This window comes from Ursus arctos, unplaced genomic scaffold (genome assembly GCF_023065955.2).
Source record: "Ursus arctos isolate Adak ecotype North America unplaced genomic scaffold, UrsArc2.0 scaffold_11, whole genome shotgun sequence".
In the NCBI taxonomy this organism is placed as follows: domain Eukaryota; kingdom Metazoa; phylum Chordata; class Mammalia; order Carnivora; family Ursidae; genus Ursus; species Ursus arctos.
The window spans coordinates 36,711,093-36,733,727 of NW_026622775.1; the positions used below are offsets into that span (position 1 = coordinate 36,711,093).

The window sequence follows — 22,635 nt, forward strand, 5'->3', positions numbered from 1 at the left end:
CTAATGATTAATGGTTTGAATTCACTTTTATTAGAGGAAATAATCATACTTCTGCCTATATCATTGCTTACTTGCTCTATTTGAAAGATTTTTTTTTTTTTTTTGGTGGACAGAAGAAAGAAGCTATTTTAAAGTCTTTACCCTTCATAAAATCACGCACCTTGCTTTGGTCATTTCTGATCATAGATTCATAGGTTTGTATTTAAATTTTTTCCCCCAGGAATCCTTATGTGAAAAACTGATCATGACAGCTACGTTTCTATAACTTTAGAATGTGTTTGGTTTGGCTTTGGCACTTTCCCCTTCTCATAGTAAAATTTAGTGCTGGACTGACAACATCCTTGTTTGGTTTTTTTCCTTTTCCTTTTCAACATTCCTCTTAGAAAAACATTAGCATATTCCTAATTGTTAACCATTCTAAGTTTTGTTAGCTGCTTCTTAGTTTTTTCTCTTAAGTTCTCTGTTTTCAATATCTCATTAATTGGCATCTCATAAATGTCTCGTGAATGTTTCTGTTTTTTATATTTTCTTAATTTACAGGCTCATTGATCTATCGTGTAGGATATAAGGAAAACACGTGTCTTCCACACGCTTTGATTGAACTATAAAAAATGCAGTTGAAAGAGAATTAATAGATACGTGGTCAAATGTAGAATACAGATAGTAGCTCTCTAGACCGCTTCTCATGTGTGGGCCTTGGGAGTGCTTAATAGGGCATAATAGTGCATATTTCTTAAGGAGTGAAGGAAAAAAGATGAATTGCTGATTTACGAACAAAAACTTGCTTAACCTAAGTATTTTCCTTCAGATTTCAATTCTTTACCTTGTGCTCTACAGACAACAGTTATGGTTTTAACAAAAGAAAGATAGACTATGTGGGCCATTTGCTCTCTTTTCCCCAGCTGTTTTTTCCTTATGAAGCTCATACTGTTGCCTTTGTATTTGCTAAGAATTAGTTTTGCTTACTGTGCATGGCAAATTACTCAGAGCTTAGCACAATGCCTGGCACGTATTAGGTACTCAGATGTTAGTTTGGTTGAAATGAATTTTCAGTTGAAGAAGAGAATGTTGTGTCCTCCGTGGACCAACATAGTGCATGGTAGCAGTATGGGCTCCAAGTACGAAAAATTAGAACTTTGTCAATTCTAGTTCCAGCTCCAATGGAGTCACTAATGTTACCATAGCTTCTCCATGGAATGAAGACGATGTAACTGTGAATAATCTAGCACACTATAAAATTTTCTGTTCTTTGCTATCCATATATCCACTATGTCATTTTATATATGCAGTCAGTTTCACGAGTAAAACATGTCTTTGTTTCAAAAACTAAAGTATTTTATGGTTTGGTTTAACAGTGTGATGCTGTTAATACTGTAGTTTAAAATGTGTCCAGTGCTTCCTGAAGTCTCGTGTTTGCAAAATGATTTCCTAGCAATTGATTATTAAAAAAAGAAACTTGAGAAATTAAAAATATTTAAAACATGTCTTAATTCAGTGTTTTTTTTACTTTTCCTGTACTAATGTTTTAGAGGTGGAGGCTGAGCAAATGGGGGATGAATGTGAGCCATCTCTGTCGTCTCTGTGATAGGATAGGAACCCAGCTTTATGTAATATTAGTGACCGATCCTTGTCTGTAATGTTACAAGTGTGACATGTTCTGAAAATGTGTACTGTGATGAATTAATTTTCAAAGGGGGAGTTGTTTTGATTTACCAAGCTATTATTTGTCAAAATGCAAACAGAAATAGAATCCTTTCCTTGTAGGTGATACATTTCTATTTAATCTCTCATGTTTCAATAAGCTAATTTGTTCTCTGCTGTATTCCATAAAGGGCTAGGTGGCTCAAGTCTGAGTCATTGTGCTCGGAGACAGGCATATAATAATACTTCAGGTTTTATGCCCCATTGAGGTTTTATCCAGAAGTACTCTGGCTATTTCATCGGAAGCCTGACAATTGTCCCCCCCCCCCCCCGCACTGTGCTATCTGTAATTCTAGTTCATAATTCTTTAGACTCTTCATCATTCAACACTTTTTTCTTGTGTTTCAAGTTACGAGAACCAGTCATTGTTTCTCTTATCCAACATCTCCATGTGCCGCTCTATATGAATATCCAACCATCTGCATGTGGTAAATATTATTTCCCCTCACGTATCCATGGAGAACCTAAGGGGGAAACAAAAAAGGGAACTAGAAAGCACAGAAATCTCATTAGGCTCGGTGTCTGATTTTTTGAGCGTAAGAGTATTAAGTCCTTATTTGCTGCAATTGTTTTTGGCTTTCATGGAATCCCTTTACTAGTTATTGATGGAACATTGTAAATGACCTGTCCTTCACTGCTGATCTTCTGTTGTTGCCTGTAGCATGGAGAAGCAACCTCCTATTTCCAAGTTCCTGCATTTTTTCCTTTATTTGTGCCCTTCCGTTGCATCCCCTCATTCTGCTAACAGGTCTCTGCAGCCTTCTTGTCTGTCTTCAGTCCATTTCCACCCAGCAGCCGTGTTCATGAACAACTTTAATTGTGTTATTCCCCTACTAAAAACCTTCAGTGACATTTAGGATAAATCAAAGCCTTTGCACAGCCAAGGAGCCCTTTGCGACCGGACCCCCAGGCTGCTTCTGTAGCTTTGCATTGTGTTCTTCTCCAACTGGGTGGGAGGACGGTGGATGAGGCTGGTCCAGCTCCTCCAAGGTGTGCTCCTTTTCTTCCGTGTGCCTTCTTGGCTTAGGGGATAACCCTGGCCCTGGTGCCCTGACATGGCCCATGTATCCTTAAGGCCTTAGGTTAAATGGCCCTTTCCCAAGGAAGCCTAACGTTTAGGGCTAGGTAGGATCTTTCTCTTTCTTAACTCCCCATAGCACCTTGAATGCGGAAATTTCCTCTGAGACTAGCAGCCAAATTAGCCACAGTCAAGTCTTCTTGACAACAATTGAACATAGTTGAAGTTGAATGCTTTTGTATTTGGGCATACATCTTATGATGTTGTTTTTACACACTCTTTTTCTCCTAGGTAGCTGGCTTTTTGTAGGACTCCATACAATTGTAATTAATAGATTATTTGTAGTATTTTTTTTACCTTCTTCTTTCTCTTGGTAGACAATAAGCCCTTTGTGGGTGGGATACCCAGCTCAGTGCCTAGCCCATGATATGGTATTCAATAAATAATTCCCGGCCCCTTCGCATAGGATCTAAAGCATAGTAAGCACTCCCTCCGTGTTTATTGAACTGAATGTAAGCTTGGTTTGTCTTCCTGTGATAGCAGTTGACTTGTTTGGCCTTTGGTCCATTTTCTATGCACATTTTGCCATTTCTGGTGTTCATTTTCCCCTCCTTCCCTCCCTCCCTCCCTCCCTTTCTAAGATTTTATTTATTTATTTGACAGAGAGAGCACAAGCAAGGGGAGTGGCAGGCAGAGGGAGGGGGAAAGCAGGCTCTGCACAGAGCAGGGAGCCCGATGTGGGTCTTGATTCCAGGACCCTGAGAGGCTCCATCCGTGGGCCCTGAGATCATGACCTGAGCAGACTGCAGATGCTTAACCGACTGAGCCCCCCAGGCGCCCCAAAGCTGTCAGCTTTCTATTATGTATTTGCTACCACATCTTATTTTGCGTTTTATACTTTTGTTATTTAATTACATACTAACTGTTTGAATACATCTATGTTTTAGAGAGGTGTCTAGATATTTTTCCTTCTTGACAAGAATGGAGCATTCTTGCAGACGTGAGACCCCCATATGTAAATATTATTTTATCACTTAAAGAATGTAAAGAAAAACATTCCTGCCATCTGAAGTTTTCCCTCACAATTTTAATTAACTCCCTTGAGCCCAGTGTGGGTTACTAAGAATAAGGGCCAAAATCTTCACGTCCCAGTCAAGGAACTTCTTGAAACAGACTGGTTGTCTGGGCATCTTGCCTTGATTCTTGCTCCAAAAAGATGCTGTGTGTAGTAGAGCGGGAGGAGGTGGGACCTTGGGTCTGTACTGTGTGGTGCCAAGGTGATGGAAAAGTGGAACCGAGACAAAAAAGTGTCGGGTAGACAGTTAAGAGTCATTTTGCTGTTTAGGGGTGGGGATTATTGGTGATTTTCTTTTTCTTTTCTTTTTTTACCCTCTACAAATTTCAGTATGGAGAAAACGGTTGTAGGCAAGAGCCTATCAATTGTAGCCATAGTTACTTTGTAGTGAACCTTAAGCCAACAACTTCTCTTGTGCTTTATAAGGGTCTCGTGGGGAGAAAGCATAATGCCTGTGTGCGTGAGTGTTGGGAGCACTACTTACTCACATTTGGCTCATTGCTTTTGGAGGACTTTTTACTTTACGGTACTTTAGAAAAATTGCAGTGATTATTGGATTATAGTTGATTATTACTGCTTGCTTTACTTGAAAAAGATTATCCATTAGTTAAAAATGAGTTGAAATACTACCGCAGGAGTGATAACTTTAAAAAGTATATTCCGTATCCAACAGGAATTAATATTTACTCTTTGTTTCAACCATCTACTTTCATTTCTAGTTTTCTGTGTTTTGCCTTTTAATTCTTTGCCAGAAAAGTTCTTTTCGAATACTAATTTATAGTATTTGAATCAAATATTCAAAATTTGTTTCATTTGAGAAACCGCCCCTGGGTGAAGAGGCATCATTAATGGCTTTTCTACCTAGTTATTTCTTCCTGGTATAAAGAGTTTTTCTAGCTGAATCTCCAAGTGTCTGAATAAACTGAACTGAGAAAGATTATTTGGCCCAGAGAACCAACACAGGGCTCTAAGAAAATATGAAGGAAACACCAAATGGTGAACAGTTTGCCTTCTTAACATAGACTTGGGATGGGATGAAAATGATTTTTTGGTTTTACACTCTGTCCGTGCCTGGGTAACACGAAGCATGTATCTCTTTTATAAATAAAAATTTAGTCATCACGAGCACCTCACACCCATTAAGATGGCTGCTTAAAAAAAAAAAATAATATAACAAGTATTGGTGCGGCTGTGGAGAAATCGAAGCCTTGTGCACCGTCGGTGGGAATGCACAGCACGCAGCTCCTGTGGAAAAGGTGTGGCAGTTCCTGGAAAAATTAAAAATAGAATTACCATTGACCCAGTGGGTGGCAAAATTATTTCTCCCTGCTCACACAGTACTTCTGTACTCCAAATATGTGGGTTTTTCCATAACCAGCAAGTCTCCAGTTCTCTGCAGAGACCGAGTGTTCTACAATTTAACCGATTTTGGCGCTACCTCAAGTTAGTGAAGACACTTCAGATTAAGGGCTCACTCCCAAGAGACTGCCCCCACCACCTCAGACGCCAGTCGCAAGTTCAGGTTGTCACCTGTGCTTTTGGCTACAAATTGGGGGTTCCCATGATCTTCTCGCTGGGTTTGATAATTTGCTAGAACAGCTTATACAACTCAGGGACACTCTTTACTTACTGTTGCCAATTTATGACAAAGGCTATTTTAATTGAAATAAATGAATAGCCAGTGAGGAGATACAGAGGGCAAGGTATAGGGGAAGTGGCTTGGAGCCTCCATGTCCTCTCTGGACATGCTACCCTCCTAATGCCTCCATTTTCACTAACCTGAAAGCTCCCTGATACCTAGGGTATTTTATAAAATCTTCAGTGCTTAGGAATGATTGATTGACTCACTGGCATTTGGCGATTGAACTCAGTCTCCAGTCCCTTCTCCTCCTGGAAAGGGCGTGGTGGTGTGTGTGTGGCGGAGAGGTCCAATCTCCTAGTCTCACATTTCCCCTGGCAACTAGCACCCATCCTGAGGCTGTCCAGGAGCTACCAGCCCTATTATTTCATTAGTACATAAAATGACATTTATTTTGGAGATTCCAAGGGTATTAGGAACTTTATGCCAGGAAATGGGGTCAGAGACCAAATGTGTTATTTCTTATTATGCAGTAATTCTGCTTCTGGCTCGATCCCTCAAAGAATTGAAAGCCAGGTGTTGAGACATTTGTACACCTGTGTTAATAACAGCATTGTTTAGAGTAGCCAAACGGTAGAAGCAACCCAGGTGTCCATGGACAAACGAGTGGATAAGCAAAATGCAGTGCATATGCACAATGGAATATTATTCAGCCTTAAAAAGAAAGAAAATTCTGACACATGGTACAACATGGACGAAAATGGAGGATATTATGACAAGTGAAACAAGCAAGTTACAAAAAGAAAAAAAAAAATGACCTGATTCCACTTATAAGAGTTACCTAGGAGTAATCCAATTCATAGAGACAGAAGGTAGGAGGGGAGGGTGTCTGGGGCTGGGCAGGAAGGGAACGGGGAGGGGGGCATGAATCGTGGGTACAGAATTTTAATTTACAAGATGAAGCGTTCTGGAGATTGGTTGCCTGATAATGTGAACATACTCAACACAGCCGCACTGTTCAGTTAAAGGTGGTTAAGATGGTACATTGTATGTTATGTGTTTTTTGTCCCAATGAAAAATCAACCCCCACTTCCTCCCCACAGTAAAACATTGGAAAGTGGAAAAGCAGGTTTGTTTTACCAGCCAAGGGCTCACCTGCTGCATTCCTGGTGTCTTCCAGGCCTGGCGCTGCTCTGACCATGCAGGCGTTCTCCGAAGAGGAACGGAAGCAGTGGTTGGAAGCTCTGGGTGGAAAAGAAGCTGTAAGAATCCTCACTGGTTGAGCTGTAGTTCACATCCTTCAGTGTGACTCGTATTCCTTTTTATGTGATTTTTGCTTTATAGTGTTTAAAAAAAGTTCCCTGCTGACATTGGCGTTTCGGTTCCTCTTGGAGGCGTTCCGCATTCCCAGTAATTCGGCCGGAGGTAGCAGCTGCACCCAGAAGACCCGTGTGTCCTTAGTTTTTATTTTTGATTTTTCTTGACTTTGCCACTCAGCTTTGCTCTGCTTGAGGAAGTCATCGAAATGCTCAGTTTTTCCCTTTCCTACCTGTCAGTTCCTTGGGTGAGGAGCATCGTAGATGCTTGCAGTTCATTCTGATCTCAGTGGAGATGGAACAGTAAATACGAGGCAGTGCAGGCAGTATGATAAGCGCCTGCTGTAGTCATTTTGCTTGATTTAACAGTTTATGGTTCAGGCTAATGGGTTATGGTATGCAATATCAGGTAGCCTTAGTGAATGGGCCTGGATGATGGGTGTGAGGAGTCAGTTAAAGGTAGCCGTATAGATCCAGAGGCTCATGGACTCAGTCTGTTTGCGACTCAATTCAGGCACTGCTTTCATTTCAGTGGACTGGTGGCTTCAGGAATTGGGAATTTGGCAGATCACGTATTGAACTGGGGACTTAGGATAATTATAGAAAACACCATAGAACCGATTTAAATAAACTCTGCCGAAAGTATTGCGACTCTCAGTAAGTTGCCAGTGCAGGTACCAGGTGGGCTTAGCTGGAAAGCATTTGTCATCTTAGCAGGGTTTAAAAAAAAAGGGAAAGAGAGTGGCTTCCAAGTGAAAGAGGGGTCATATAGAGTAGAAGGAGAGGTGTCAGAATAGAGTTGTAAAACTGGCGAAAGGTAATGTTATCTGATGGTCATAGAGAGCAGGTCGGTGGAAGTGTAATATGGGGGCCGGAGAGCTGGGCCACGGTGTGTCTGACAGTCCTGATTCAGTGTTTGAAAAATGAAAACCCAAAGTGTACGTGTTAAAAATAGATGCTATAAGGAGAGTGTATCATGCTTGGGAAAACAAAAAAGTAGTAATCAGATTTGTGTATTATTTTATTGTGTTTGACCTACATTTAGCCTCCATAGTTTTATTTCTGTCTATTCTTAATTTGCCCTTGAAATTTTTAGCTGGAAATCAAGAGTATTTACAATATTTATGGTTACTGAGATCCAAAACACATTATACTAATCCTCTCTAGTAAACGCAATGCAGTAACTAGGACTTCTCTACCCTGAGATTCAAGAAGTGCTTTGGAAAGGGAGTTGCGTAGCAAAAAGATCACATGACTAAGTCTTTGAGAAAGAAATCTGTTGTCAAGGGCATTGTAACCTTGAAGACATATATAACCACTCCTTTACAACAAAGAACCAAGTAATTAATTTGACATACACCAAGGCAAATCTTCAGAAAGAAAATATTTAGCTATGTATTTATGTGAGGACACTTAAGGTTGCATATTTTTTCTCAGGTGCTGTATATGCCTTGCAAATAATGGGTCGATGCTGAAGTCCTGGAATTATCACCTAGCTATTTCAGATGTAGTTATTTAAATTATGAGTAGGAATTCTCTCTTTCTTAAGTAAATACCAGATTTTAGAAATAGTGGTGAAAAAAATGAGCATCTTATTGCTTAGAATGCAGCAATTTCTTTGTCATTCTATACTTATAAGGCCAAGCATTTCAAATTTATGATGAATTCCTTAAGAATCATAGCTCCTTCATGTTATTTTTGCTGCTGTGGCATACCTATCTGTCAGAGACAAAGTAGACTCAGAGATGCCCCTTATTGTTACTTATCTTAGTACTTGAATAATTAGTATATAATTAACCAATATCAATGTATTTTTTTGCATAGTCCTAGGCATGCCTACTTGAATCCTTTATATTGATGTGTTAAAAATATTGTTTTCCCTTTTTCTCTTTTACTAGCTGTTACATAGTTTTAATAGAGCCATCATCCCAAGACCAGAAGGAAGTAAGTGTTAATTCATAAAAAGGACTGTTTGTTCCCTTCTTCATGAGTTAGGTTGTTTTCATTACGATGTCAAATCGTTGCTGGGTGCTCTGGACCCTCTCTAAGCTAGTCCTCCAAATAATATATATATTCTCTTTTACCCACTGGGCACCAACCCAGATTTTCCTGGGCTGCTGTCATTCTCACTGATCTTTTCCATCTCTGAGTTTTTTTTTTTTTTTTTTGTCTTTCTCTATAATTACTTTCTCTACAAAACCCAAAATGCTTCCTCCACAACTTACTTTAATATTTATTCTCATAGCCATAAATAAACACGTAAGAGTTTCAGGGAGGGGTCTTTCAGTTTCCTAAATTGTAAACTCCTGTGGGTAAGAGCTGTTTATCAGGTCCCCTGTTTGCAACCCCCTTACCCCGACCCTTGATATATATATTTTTTATATCCTTGAAGTCTGAGTATGGACTATATGAGTAGCGAATCACTGCACTTTAGAAAATAACAACAATCATGCGGCGCCTGGGTGGCTCAGTCGTTAAGCGTCTGCCTTTGGCTCAGGGCGTGATCCCAGGGTGCTGGGATCGAGCCCCACATCGGGCTCCTCTGCTGAGAGCCTGCTTCTTCCTCTCCCACTCCCCCTGCTTGTGTTCCCTCTCTCGCTGGCTGTCTCTCTCTCTGTCAAATAAATAAATAAAATCTTAAAAAAAAAAAAAAAGAAAAGAACAACAATCAAACATATTCAGATATTCTAAGACATCAATCTTCACATGCATTGTATGGACTTGAGGAACATATAGCCTAGCTCTGTAATCTTGATTTTTACTGAGCTAAAGCAAAAATGTGATCAGAATTGTTGGATTCTTTGTAAATTTACTTTTGATATCTTTGGAGAAATTAAGGCTACATTTATCAAATGTGTATAGTTTGGAAATTTTATGTTCTCTAACACACGATTCAAAATTATCATGATGTGTGTTTCATTTGAGCCAGTGCTTGAGTAAAAGACATCTCTAGCCTGCCATTGAAAATTGCCAGTTGTAAACCTACTTGAAGTGCCTTCTTACCCTCTTCCCATCCCTCCCTCCTCCTCCTCCCTTCCTTTCTGTCTTTCTCCTCTTTCCTCCTCCCACTCCTTTTCTCCTTCTCCCCTTCCTTTATGTTCTTATTTTTTATAGAGAAATAAAGCATGCCACTTTTTTGAAAAATAGTTTTGCTAAACATTTTATAAAATGTGGTGAATAGTGGATCCTTAAACAGTAAACCACTGCCCGATTTTCCTCCGTAAAGTTATCTTCCAGCTTAGCATTAAACCTGCGCAGTTTATATTCATGGATTTTTCATGCTGTCCCCTCTGAGAGACAGGTGTTAATATTAGTGTTCCCTCATTCTAAATACAGACTCAAGTATTCACTTCCCCTGATTTCATTTTTGAAACAAGAATCATCTTTTATTAGGACACTCAAATGTGTCAGCCTAATGTGCCAGCCTTAGAAAAAAAGAGGACATTTTTGAAATAATCATTTCTGTTACATGAATCATTTGTTTTAAATTCATTATGAAAATAATAAAATATTAAACACTTAGAGCATGGTATGAAATGTGAAGTTCTTTTTCAAGCTCATGGCCCGAATAATACTTTTTCTCCCCCAAATAATACTTTTAGAAGTGTTTAAAAAATTTTTGTTGAAGATCTTGTTTATTTAAGGGAGAGAGAGCACGAGCAGGGGGCATTGGGGGGGGTAGGGAGGGGCAGAGGTAGAAGCAGGCTCCCTCACAGGGCTCCACCCTAGGACCCTGAGATCTTGACCTGAGCCCAAAGTAGCCACTTCACCAACTGAGCCGTCCAGGTGCCCCTAAAAACTTTTCTCTTTAAGTTAAAAAAAAAATGTGTTATTTCTCTGTCAAGTAATTTACTTCACTCATTTATAACTTAAAAGAAAAAAAAAAAAGTCCTGAGGTGGTGGTGGAATTTTGGCAAAGTATATCTTAATCATCTTTAGATAGATTCCCCCTAAAGATTTGTATCATGTTCTTTCCCACTGTTTAAGATAAGTTATATTTATTAATATAAAAATTATTTTATATTATAAATTTATAAATTATTGGTAATAGATGTCCTAATATTCCAGTAAGTGCTTCTCTAAATATATGAAATTCTCGTTTACATTATTTAAACAGGGAACACATGGCCTTTAGCTTTCTTTTAATAGTGAAATAAAAATTAAACTGGATTTAAATAATTTTTTCTATTTTTGTAAAGAAGAGAAACGTAAATTATTCATTGTGCCCTTAATATTTTATAACTGTATTTCTTTTAGGTGCACAGTTGGATAAGATGGGATTCACAATTCTCAGAAAATGTATCAGTGCAGTTGAAACACGAGGTAACATGACTGAATCATTTTATCATGAAAGGCTATAGGTATGTAAAATCTAAGAGTCATTTAAGATGACTGTTGCATGGTTAAGTGTTGTAGAATGGAATGCGTCAATGCAAAATGTACATTCTGGGTGTCGGAGATTGAGTTGTTCATTTATGATGACAAGGTGGGATTTTCCCTTCTGTTTACATCTATATTTCTACTTCTACTCCCCACCCCCATTGAGACTTGAAGTCAGAGCTGGAATGAGAAGCATTTGAAGACTCAGCGGTGTTGGACAGCGAATCTGAATCACTTTTTGCTCACTATTGAGATATTGTCACCTTCCATTGTCTTTCTTGTTGGCCTCCCTTTAAAAAGTCAGTTCCATTGAGGTGTCATTTACATAAAAAGAATTCACTGACTTTGTAGAAACTGGTGAGTTTTGACAAGTGTACTGTTGTGTAACTGCCATAACATAGAAATAACAATCATAGAAGATTCCTAGCTTTCCTCCCCGCATTCCTTTGTGCCCCTTTGCCGTCAATCCCCACTCCTTCCTTGGCCTTTGGCAACTACTGAGCTGCTTTCTATCACTTTAGTTCTTTCTTTTTTTTAAAAAAGCATTTCATATAAATGGAATCATGAAGTATAGTCTTTTGAGTCTGGCTTCTTTATGTAGCATAATGCTTTTGAGATTCATCTCGTTGGGTGTATCCCTGGCTCATTTCTTTTTATTGGTAGGCATGATTTCATTACATGGATCTACCGTGATCTATTTATTCGTTTACCTATTGATAAATATTTGGATTGTTTCCATTTTAAATTTAAGGAAAGCTAATCCCTCCCCTGACCGAAAGCTTTCTCTTTATAGTCCCTAAAATAACAGGGCCCTTGCACTTTGCAGCCATGGCAGCAGACTTCAGAGAAACGAAATATTGAACATTACAAAACAGGCTCCTTCTGGAGGTCGAGTTTCTCTTTGTTTAGAGACCTAGTGGAGTATGAATAAATGGATCTTTAATTCACCCTCATAGATTGCATACCCCAGTCCTGCTTTGGATGACTTTGTGGATGAAGCATTGCGTTCATACTTTCTGTCAAAACAAGGTCTTTGTTGTGGAGCCAGGTGCCTGCCAGGTCTGAAACGAGAGGGTCAGATGACGGAAGAATACCAGCCGGTTTATGACTTGGGGATTTGCCCATTGATAGTAAAAACTCAAGTCACAGAAAGCCTTTTCTTCTGTGCTTTCTTCCAGTGGCAATTTGGCCTGGAATTTTCCTTCATTTCAGCCTGCCCTCAAGTTGAGCTGACAAATTTCTTCATTTTCTAAGTGCTTCACACATTTCCAAAATTTAGAAAAAATACTGTGATTTTCATATCTCTCACTTCATCATTCATATTTCTGTTTCTCCTGAGCTCCTGAAGTGAGGCGCCTTAATTGTATCACTTGTGTGCTTATTATTTTGATAAATTATGTTCTTTCCCCAAAGGATATGTTTTATACATACTTGCTTCTGCCTGAACAGATTAAAATCTATCTAGAATGCTTTCTGATTGGTATGTGTAGCTTTATGGAGTGTTATATACATTGACTGGAATATATGTGCTAGAATCTGCATGTATTGAATGTGTTTTTATTATAAATATATTACTGGATGTTTTTAACAGAAGAATGAATCTACACAATTTTTTCAAAGATTTTATTTATTTGAGAGAGAGAGAGAGAGCGAGAGCACGCGCGCACACAAGCACAGGGTGGGGCAGAGGGACAGACTTCCTGCTGAGCACAGAGCCCAATTCAGGGCTGGATCCCAGGGCCCTGAGATTGTGACCTGAGCTGAAGTTAGAAGCTTAACTGACTGAGCCACCCAGGTGCCCCAAGTCTACATAATTTAAGTTAGATTTTTCTCATTTAAAGATAACAAAAAGCATATATATATTTTTTCAAGTCTTTTATTCTTAAAGGTCTTCCATTACTGAATGAAGCCTTTTGCTTTTAATGGAATGCTAGACTAATAGCAGTGTTAAAAGAATCAATGGTCAGATTATATTATGAAAAATGAGAAACACTGTAGAATCTCTGAGGCTTTTATCCTAAATTTTTAAGTTCCTCCAAGTAATATTGCTCTTAATGATTTCCTCCAAATCAGCTATCATGGCTGTTGATTTTTTTTTTTTATGCTACAGGTATGGTTGCCTACTTCTTTTTTTCATCAAGATAAAGCAGCTCTTGGTGTCCTGTCACAGGAAACGCACAAGTCCCTGTGGCTTAAAACAACAAGACTTATTTCTCACTCAAGCTTTGGTAGGAGGGCTTTGCTCATCACCAGTACCTTGGCTTAGAGGTTCCTGGTTGCCTTTGCAAACCAACCAAATTAAAGGTTCCTGGTTGCGGTGCCAGGGGGAAACAGTTCTGGAGGGCTTTGGACCAGCAACTAGAATGGTCTGGTCTTGAAGCGAGTTACATTTGCTTACAGCTAATTGGTCACTAGAAGCCTCATGGCCGCACTCGACCCCAAAGAGTCTAGGTTGAACAGCCCTACCAGGAGCACACAGAGGTGGAAATATTTGGTGAATAGCATGAATGACAACCGTGTATTTTGTGGATCTACATGCCTAAAGACCAGGGACATTTAATGAAATCTGACCGAAAAATTATTTCTAATCACTGCTTTTAGTGTTTTAGATGTGACTATCATTGTCTGAAAACTACCATTTCATGTGTTTGGATTAAAACCATTAATGTGCCTTTTCCCCTAATATGTTCTTCTAAAAATGACTCTTGGCATTTTTATTACTATCAACCTTATTTGTGACATCACTGAAATATTTGGAAAGCATCAGACAAATGTCTAAAATTTATTGTGGTCCTCAGTATCCTAAGAAGAGGTGACATTTTTAGTGTACTGACATATCTTTGACAACATATATAATACGTATTACACTAAGATGATATATATGACGCTAATATATATGTGACACTAATATATGATACTAATATAAGATACCAATATATGACACTAATATAATATATAATCTATGTTAACATGTACAGTATATGTTGAGGTATATAGATGCTAGCATCTTGACCTGAGTGGGATTATTTAGCAGTTAACTCTGCTTTTGGGTAAGAAGAAGCCCGTTTCACTACAATATCAGCATCAGTTAGCAAATCATACTCATCATTTCCATAGAGCTGTTTGCTCATGAAGTTAGGGGGTATGTGGGAGTCAGATTAACTGATCTTTCAGCCATTTACCAAATATTTGTAAATGCTGTGTACCGGCTCTTAATGGATTCAGGCAAACTGACTACTGCTAGGAAATTATTGCTTATTGTATACCAAGCTGAAGGCCTTCCTAAAGCCATGATTCCCAAATATTGCTGCACATTGGAATAATCTGGGATCCTCAAAAAATCCTACCTGACTCTTCCCCCCCCACCAACTCCCAAGTCAGTTGACTTCATTGCTATCTGTTGTGAACTGGGAAGTGGGATTTAAGAAAAAAATGTTCTCCAGGTGATTCTACTATGTAGCAAAGTTTGGGAACCATTGTTCTAATGGAAGGGTGGTTTGTGTGTTGGAGAAATAAGGTGTACAGTTATTATCTTTATGGTTATAGTATCCTTTCTATGTGGGGAGCTTTTCCTTTAACTTTTTTTTAAAAAATAACCCAACCTAAACCCAAACAAACAAATAAAACAGAAAAGTTCTGAAAAAATAGCGCAGTGTTCTTTACCTTCCCTCAGTAACAGGTTGCCTATCACAGTTAAATCCTAGTTCTGACGTGAAGCCAGTCAGCTAACCAGTATTTATTTATCGAGCAGTCACAGTGTGTACATAGCTTTTTTTCTAGTCCTTTGGGACACATATTAAAGGTTAGTTACATATAATGCTGGATACATTAATAGTAAACAGACAGATCTGTAATGTAAATCTATCATGTAATAAAAGTGTTATATGTTTGCAAGAATTCAGAGAATTTGCGTGTTGATAGATTGCAGTGTACTTGATGTTGATTGAGAACTATGTTTAGGAATAGGTTTCCTTAGATTTAAAGGATAGGAAGGTATAGTTTGGCATTTAGAGACACCTCTGCAAAGATGTGGAGACAGAGTGTGACAGGAACAAGGCAAATTTGATTGGAAAGGAAGCATAAAGAAACAGTATGAAAGCAGGTACTCAAGCATTTGCATTTAATTGTGAAGGAACTGGGTAAGTCCTAGAGGGTGGTGGATAGCAGAGTAGGAGGCTTAGAAAGATAAATATGAAAACTAGCCACATGTGGGACGACTGAGTGCAGAGGAGTCCCAGAATTCTGCCTCGGTTGGAGGATCCGGCAGGGCAGGTAGCTGATTCAGGGAGGGCGATTAGTCAGTGGGGTCAAATAGCATGGATGCATCCGTGTGACTTAGCAGATGAAGCAGTAGTCGCATTTAGCAGTTGGTCATACATACAGGGTAGGAGTTCTGCAAGGAATTTCACCTTCAGATTTTAGTTTGAAAAACAAAGGCTATCCAGGAAACTTAAGGGTCCACGGCAGACTGGTTGCCATCTAGATCACCAAGGGTGTTTCTTGAAAATGCAGATTCCTGGGCTCCATCAGTTCTGTTGACTCATAATCACTGGTAGCTGGGCTTCTGCTGTGGACAATGTGAGTTCCAATAAGAATAGTCAAGGGGAGACAAGAATTTTCTCATCTTCTGCTTTTAGGAGGTAGAAGAAGCCATGATGGTTTTCTGAGAAAGTAGAGTTTATGAGGGCCCTGGTCATGGATCCGTGTAGCTTTGGGGATGATGAGTGTGAATCTAGCAGATGGAGGGTAGAACCTCCATCCTAAAAAGTGCAGTTGAGGGAAGAAATAAGAAAATGGCTCAAAGTGGCCAAGTCTCAGAAGCCAAGGGCATTTCAGATTTCCAACACGTTGTAGGTGAATCCAAGGCAAATTCCGAAGTGTTCATGGCGCCTGTTGTTCACGGATTCTGGGCTTCACCTCCAGCTTCTTTACCTGCTAGTCCATATGATGCCTTGTGTCTGGTGCCCTGTAGTAGTTTGTTCATTTGTGGGAAAACACTTGGTTATTCTCAAGCAGTTTTATACAACCTTTCTTCCATTGTGTCTAGGCTGAAAACCGTGCAGTCACCACCTCTCTGGCTGTCTGATGAAGGAGAACATGATGGGCTCATTCATCTCCTGTCTGATGATGGAGAATATGATGGGCTCATTTGCCCTGCCCCTGCCCCCCGCACCCAGCCTGTGAATCAGGGCTTCCCTGGGGACTCAGCACGTAAACTGCATTCTGAAAGATGAGGAGGAATTGGCCAGGTGCACAAGTGTGGAGTGTCAGGAAGGATTTTGGGAGAGGAAAAGGGTGGGGTCGAAGTGTTGATGTTTGACAGAGCATGATGCATCTGGGACGTGGGGGGTCACTGGCAAGAGACTGGAGGAAGAGAGGCACTTGGATTACTCTGCAGAAGGCGCACCTCTCTGTCGGCTGTGAAGAGTGGTCAGGTTTACACTCCAAAATGATGCAGAAAGGTAGGCATTTTGGAAAGATTCTAAACCCTTCAGACCCTTAGTCTTCAGAAGAATGTGACTAGGAAGTTCATTCACACTGTCTACCCGCACCCACGTTTGTGAGGATTAGAACTAATTTTTGTACATAGTAGATATTCGTTAAATGTGTTTTTAAACTTCCTTTTTCCATTCTCCCTTGAAGAGCTTTCCTTATGAAAATTCCTCATTTGGCAGTTATATTGTCTGATATTGTTAATTATATTTGATCTATTTATTTTGTTTCTGGAACTTTATGGTTTCCTTGGAGTGAAGAAAATGTCTTATTTATCCTTTGCTTGCCTCTTCTCATCTCACATAGAGTCTGTGTCTACATACAGAGAACTCAGTAAGCAATTGTGTTTTGCTTGAGTATTCAGAGATTTGACTAACATGCCACATCGGAAAATTAAGTGTTTCAGCAATTTGTGAAATTATTGGAAGGACTTTTTCTTCTGTATGTGGTTGGAATTAGTGCTTTTGAATAACGTATGTAGGATTGGTTTTCATTCCTTTTTGAATTTATGTCAGCATCTTTCAGAATTACGGGTAATAGTTTAGACATAGAAAGATACGTTATGTTACATGTTGAAGCATTTTATGGTTTCAGAGCTTGGAGAGTAATTACACTACTTCCTTAAGTAAATTACTCCCGTTCCTATAAAAGGACCAACTCCCACAACCAGGATGTTGACTTTCTCTAGAACTGGATGCCATGTAGTTTTTCAGGTGCATGCATTATAAAATACAGTAAAACAGAGTAAGACGCTTGCTTAAAAACTTCCTCGGGTTGCTGTTTTTTAAATAGTCATCATGATTTAAAACTAAATTTGTATGCTACTTTTGTTTATGAAGTTTCTCTTAAAAAAAACTTCCATATGCGAATAATTTCTAGAGTATGGCATTAAAGTGTCGGTCTGGGCAAGCTGTCAGTTATCTGGTTCAGCCCTGTACCAAGCTGTGAATTCATGGGAGAGAAGGAGGAAGCCACATCTAAGATGTGTCAGTCTTTGATTTGTTGTATGTAAAAGTAAATTTCTCTGTCTTTGAAAAGCTGGGTTTTAGGTTTTTGGAAAATCTTTTTGAAGTTGGCTTGAGGATTCTTCCACTTCCGGAGCACCTCTGGAGTTGTATGGGGTCTCGAGAATGGGCCTGGTAGAAGGTGAGGCTGTATAGCTTCAGTACTAGTCTTTGTGGGAGGGAAGATGCCTAAAGTTGAACTTGCAACACTTTTTACCATGATTGCACATTAATCTTAAATTGCCAAGGGCAAATTATATGCAAAATGAAGAAAATAAAGAACAGCTGTCCCCAGAAAATTTACAGCAAGTAAACTTGAGTTTCTCGCTCACTGTCTCTTTTTTCATCATAATGGGTGTGAGATGGGAGTGGGTGGATAACAGAGGACAGTCTTATGTGGGAGGGAGCCAGAGAGTCTTGTGGTGTCTGCAGAAATGCAAATGCAAAACTGAAATACTAAATTCAGGCGAGTCAGGATTATTCATTTTCTTAATTAGTAATCTTATTTGTTTTAAGAACAAATAAGCTTCCAAAGCTATTAGTTTCCAAATGAGTGGCTGTGTAAAGTTAATAGGGAAAAATGGTTAAACCGTCTTGCTACAGAGTAGGCGTGCTAGGTTCTCTGTGTTTGGCTCAGATTCTGATGAGGTCCATGGCATTTTATTGCAAGGCTCCCTCGACACTTTTATCGCGTAATGGTGAAGGGCATCAGCTCAAAGGTCAGTCTTGATTCGAATCTCTTCCAGCACTTACTAGCTCTGCAACCATGGCGAGTTCGTTACTTGACTCCCCGTGACCTGGTTTTATCACGTGTCGCCTGGGATAATGGTGGCATCTCCTTTGCGGGCAGGTTGTGAGAATGAAAAAAAGAACGCTTGGGACGTTGGCTCACATGGAGTGTTCAGTCAATGTGAGTCACGTATTTAGAGATACGTCTGCGAATTGAAGCCAATCATGATTAAGTAGTTCCATTATTGATTCAAGGCTCTGGGAGCACTGAGTAACTTCGTTTAGTTTATTTATTTATTTAATAGTAATTTACGTAGGGAAGGAAATCACTTGAGTTCGCTTTAGTAATTTGATGTGACGCTTGTAACGAGGCAGTAACAGTAACCGCTTTGGCTTTCAATCTTCTGTTCCTCAGTGTCTTGTGGACCCTTGAGCAAGAAAGTGGCTGGGAGGCAGTGAGGAAAGGAAGGAGCCTCAGGAAGAAAACTATGGCTTTTAGATTACCTCAGGCTCCCCCTCCCCTAAAAAAGAGATTGCCCAGAGTTGCCCCACATTGGTTTAGTCCCTGATGTCGTAGCTGCTCTGAGGTGGAGAGACAGATGGCAGCAGCGAGACACCTTTCGGCCTTTCCTGATGTTCTGTTCTCTGTAGAGAAGGGAGGACAAGGAGTCCTGCAAAAAACAACAGCCAACTTCTGCCTTGAGTTTGAGTTTCTTTTCTGATTTACGTAAGTAAAATTCTGTGACCACGTAAGTTTGAGCTGTATGAGTGAGGCTGAAAATGAAATGTACTTGTATGTAGCTGTCCCGTCCACTCCAGCGCATTTAATACTTACGTATTCCTGGGCATGCGTGTGTTAGATGGGCTTTAGTCCGTTCTTTTTCGGTGTTTCCTGTAGGAAAGATACTGGAAGAAAAAATGGTGGAGATATGGTTCCTTTTCTTAAAGATTAGCTTCAATCTAGTTTCAAGGCAGTGAAGGACCTGATTTTATGCTTTCATGTGAACAAGTTATTTTGCAGTTTCATGGATGCTAGTAGAAGACTCAAGACTCCTAGATCAGAGATGAAGGACAGTTTATTACTCTCAGTAGCCAGAGTATTAAATTTTGTGTCGGCGTCTGATTCCCAAGGGCACTGCAGAGAGGGTCAGGTGAGATCTGCACACATAGTGGGTCATATTATAAGAGAAAAAAACTCTGAACTTAGGAAGCTTGAGTCTTTTATTATGGCCAGCGAGCATGCCTGCCCTTTGTTCTAGATGGAGACACTATCTCTATTTTCCAAAGCTGCAGGCAAACATGTTCTTTGCTCCCGAGAGAGATAGTGGAACAGATGGTGTTCATCCATCCGTCTTGGGGTGTTGCTGGCAGAGGGGGTGGATGGGTATGATGTGACAAGATGCTCTGTGAGCAGTCGAGGCCAGAGTGTGGCAGATCCCAGGTGCTGTGCTGCACGTTTGCCTCGGTTCTATAGGCAATGGTGAGACGTTGACAGATTTGAGCAGGCATGTGTTCACGTCTTTTAATGGGAGGAAGTAGATTTAACGGGAGCCGGGTGGGATGGACGGGATGGCAGGCAGGATGGCTGGTTGGATTTTAGAAATAATCCACACAGGAGTTGATGGAAGTTTAAACTAGGGTGTCGGCAATGGAAAGAAGGGATGGATAGGACGAGACACTTGGCAGAAAAACAGAATCTGATGACATGTTGGCTGTAGAAGACAGGGAGAAGGGAAGGTAAACTATAAGCTTTCCAGCCAAGGTAGATGAAGACTTCTTTAGCCAAGACAGAGAATGCAGGAGGAGCAATAGGTTTGGGAGGAACATGGGGATTGGGATTGGTTTCTCATAGGAATTCAAGGTGCCTGTGACATTTCTGTCAGAAATAAGATGAAGGCAACAAAGAGAAGAAGGTGGGCATGATTTTCAGAGGGGTGAAGTTTTGAGTGTCAGAAAGTCATGTCAGATGGATGGTGAGGGAAGAAGATAATGGGGCAAAGGGCAGAATCTTTGGGGATCTTTGTGTTCGAGAATATGGGGAAAAAGAATAATTAGGGAGACATAGCACAGTCATGGGTCGGAGAGGAACCCAAGGCAGTGTGGTGTAAAGGAATCCGGAAGAGGGGCAATTCCAAGGAAGAGAAAGTCATACCTATGTCACCTGCTCTAGTAAGTTTAGGCAGGAGGAAGACCAAGAAAAAAACCACTGGGTTAAGAGTTGGGAAGCAAGAAGCTAGAGAATAGCCAGGCCGGACAGGTTGTACTTATTACAAGAACCCTATGAGACCGTGTTTCTCCATTTTACATGAGCATCTGAAGCCAGGAGATGTGATTTGACTTGTGTAAGCCTCAGCCAGAAAGCATGAGACTACAACTCAAACCCAAGGCTGAGTTTTTAATGTCGGTGCTCTCAACATCCATGACCATGAGGAGATGGAGACTCTGTAGGCTGATTTCCTAAGGATGCTGGAGATAAACGAAAGAATACAGACACATTTTTATTTTTTATTTATTTTTTAAAGATTTTATTTATTTGACAGAGAGTGAGAGAGCACAAGTGGGGTGGGGGCGGCAGAGGGAGAGGGAGAAGCAGGCTCTCTGCTAAGGAGGGAGCCCAGTTGCGGGGCTTGATCCCAGGACCCTGGGATCATGACCTGAGTGGGAGGCAGACGCTTCACCGACTGAGCCACCTAGGTGCCCCTAGACGAATTTTTAAATGGAGGAATTTTGAAACTGTAGATAGCAGAAAAGGGGAGCAGGGAGATTTAAGTGTCAGTGTCCAAAGTGCTCATCCAGATTTGAGATGAAGCCATTCTAAAGTCATGCCTTCTTCTTTCCATAGCAGCTCCAGCATGGGCCTCTGAAGGGGCACCATCAGCCCAAGAGAGATTTATCCCCTTTGCTGAGAATCTCTGCAGCACCATGGAAAGTCTCTTAGTGGAAGACGTAGTATCAGCGTGGAATCTGCACCTGACAATATTTAAAACCTAATAATGAATGGCATTTTATGGTTTCCAAGTATGTCATGTACTCTAGCTCACCCATCCCTACAAAACTCAGTGGGTGGTTGAGAAGATTGATCTTGTTTGTTAGGCTCAGGTGCGTATGAGGGATCGGAGGCTTGGAACAGGTTGAGGGTAAACCTGCCACAGTTCACACAACTAGAAAGTGGCAGAGCCAGAATTTGGATCTTCATCTCCTGACTGGAAGTCAGAATTGTCCCGTGGCAGTAGAGTAAGGTGAGAGGAAGAGTTGGTTGACAATTCAGCTTAGTGTTAATAGGGTTGCTGAATGCTGCTGGGAGGCCCAGGACTGTGAGATACTCCTTTCCCCAGGGTTTACACTGTGAGGAAAGATGGAAGGGCACATCGAATGAGTCATAGCTAGATCTGTCAGATCTGTCAGAGGACATCAGACCTCTGGGGAGTAATACTTGGGACTCCAAGTGTTACTAATGAAAGAGGAAACTTCCCGTTAGTTTGTAGTTTCTCACCAGCCCTGCTGGAGGCGCCCTGCCCACTGGTTTGGGTGTTTGTGCAAGGAACAGCAGCAAGTCTAGGGGTTGTCCGAAGCAAAAATGCTTTCTCATGTGGGCTAGAAACTGGGAATGAGGCTGGCCACGTGGAATGCTAGGAATATATATTCTGTTCTGACCCTAATACCAAGGTAGCAGCTAATAAACCAAATACCCTTTGTACATGAGACTTGGATTTGGAAAAGATGAGTCTTAGAGTCCAGCCTAGATGTGTCTGAAGAGTCCTGAAGTGATCAGTGCTTCCAAAGATATTGACTTAGACCCAGAATTGGATATTTGCCTTGTATTTTGTCTATACTCATCGCTTCCGCTGGGATGGGATGTAGTAACGGAAGTGGATGTGACAGCCAGCCTCAGTGGGCACAGCTGCCCTCACGCCCCAGGCTGTCGGGTTTCCGAGCTCAGTCCCAGGTTGGTTTGGGTGTGGGAAGACCATGTGAATGAAATCGTGAGACCTTTCTTCAAAGTTCCTGCTGGTGGGAGGCTATTCATCATAGTGCAGAAGTGGATTTATCTGAAAAGAGTACGTGGAGGCCAACTGAAAGTGAAACCAAGACTTCAGAGGAAGGAAACTGCCGAGTAGTTTCTGGCAGATAGTAGCTGTCTGTAATGTTTTTCTGTCTGCTGCCCAAATAATCATCAACTAGGGGAGGAATTCCAAATGTGATCAGTGAACAGGAATTTCACATTTTCCATGAGCCATTCATATTGAATACACTTTGACTCTCTTCTCAACATGTGCTTTATCGTATAAAGGTAGGCTATAGACTGCACGCCTCAGGTAGGGCAACTTGTGTGTGTGTCG

The 22,635-nt window shown here is 40.5% G+C and overlaps 1 protein-coding gene across 2 annotated transcripts in view; it reads left to right on the forward strand.

Moving 5' to 3' along the window:
* Window positions 1-22,635, forward strand: part of ARHGAP10 (Rho GTPase activating protein 10) — a 308,230-nt gene that overhangs the window by 143,967 nt on the left and 141,628 nt on the right. For both annotated transcript variants that reach the window (XM_026499449.4, XM_057310112.1), the window contains exons 11-13: window positions 6,554-6,635; window positions 8,588-8,633; window positions 10,947-11,012. In XM_026499449.4, coding sequence (XP_026355234.1) covers window positions 6,554-6,635; window positions 8,588-8,633; window positions 10,947-11,012 — 194 coding nt within the window. The remainder of the gene's footprint in view (window positions 1-6,553; window positions 6,636-8,587; window positions 8,634-10,946; window positions 11,013-22,635) is intronic.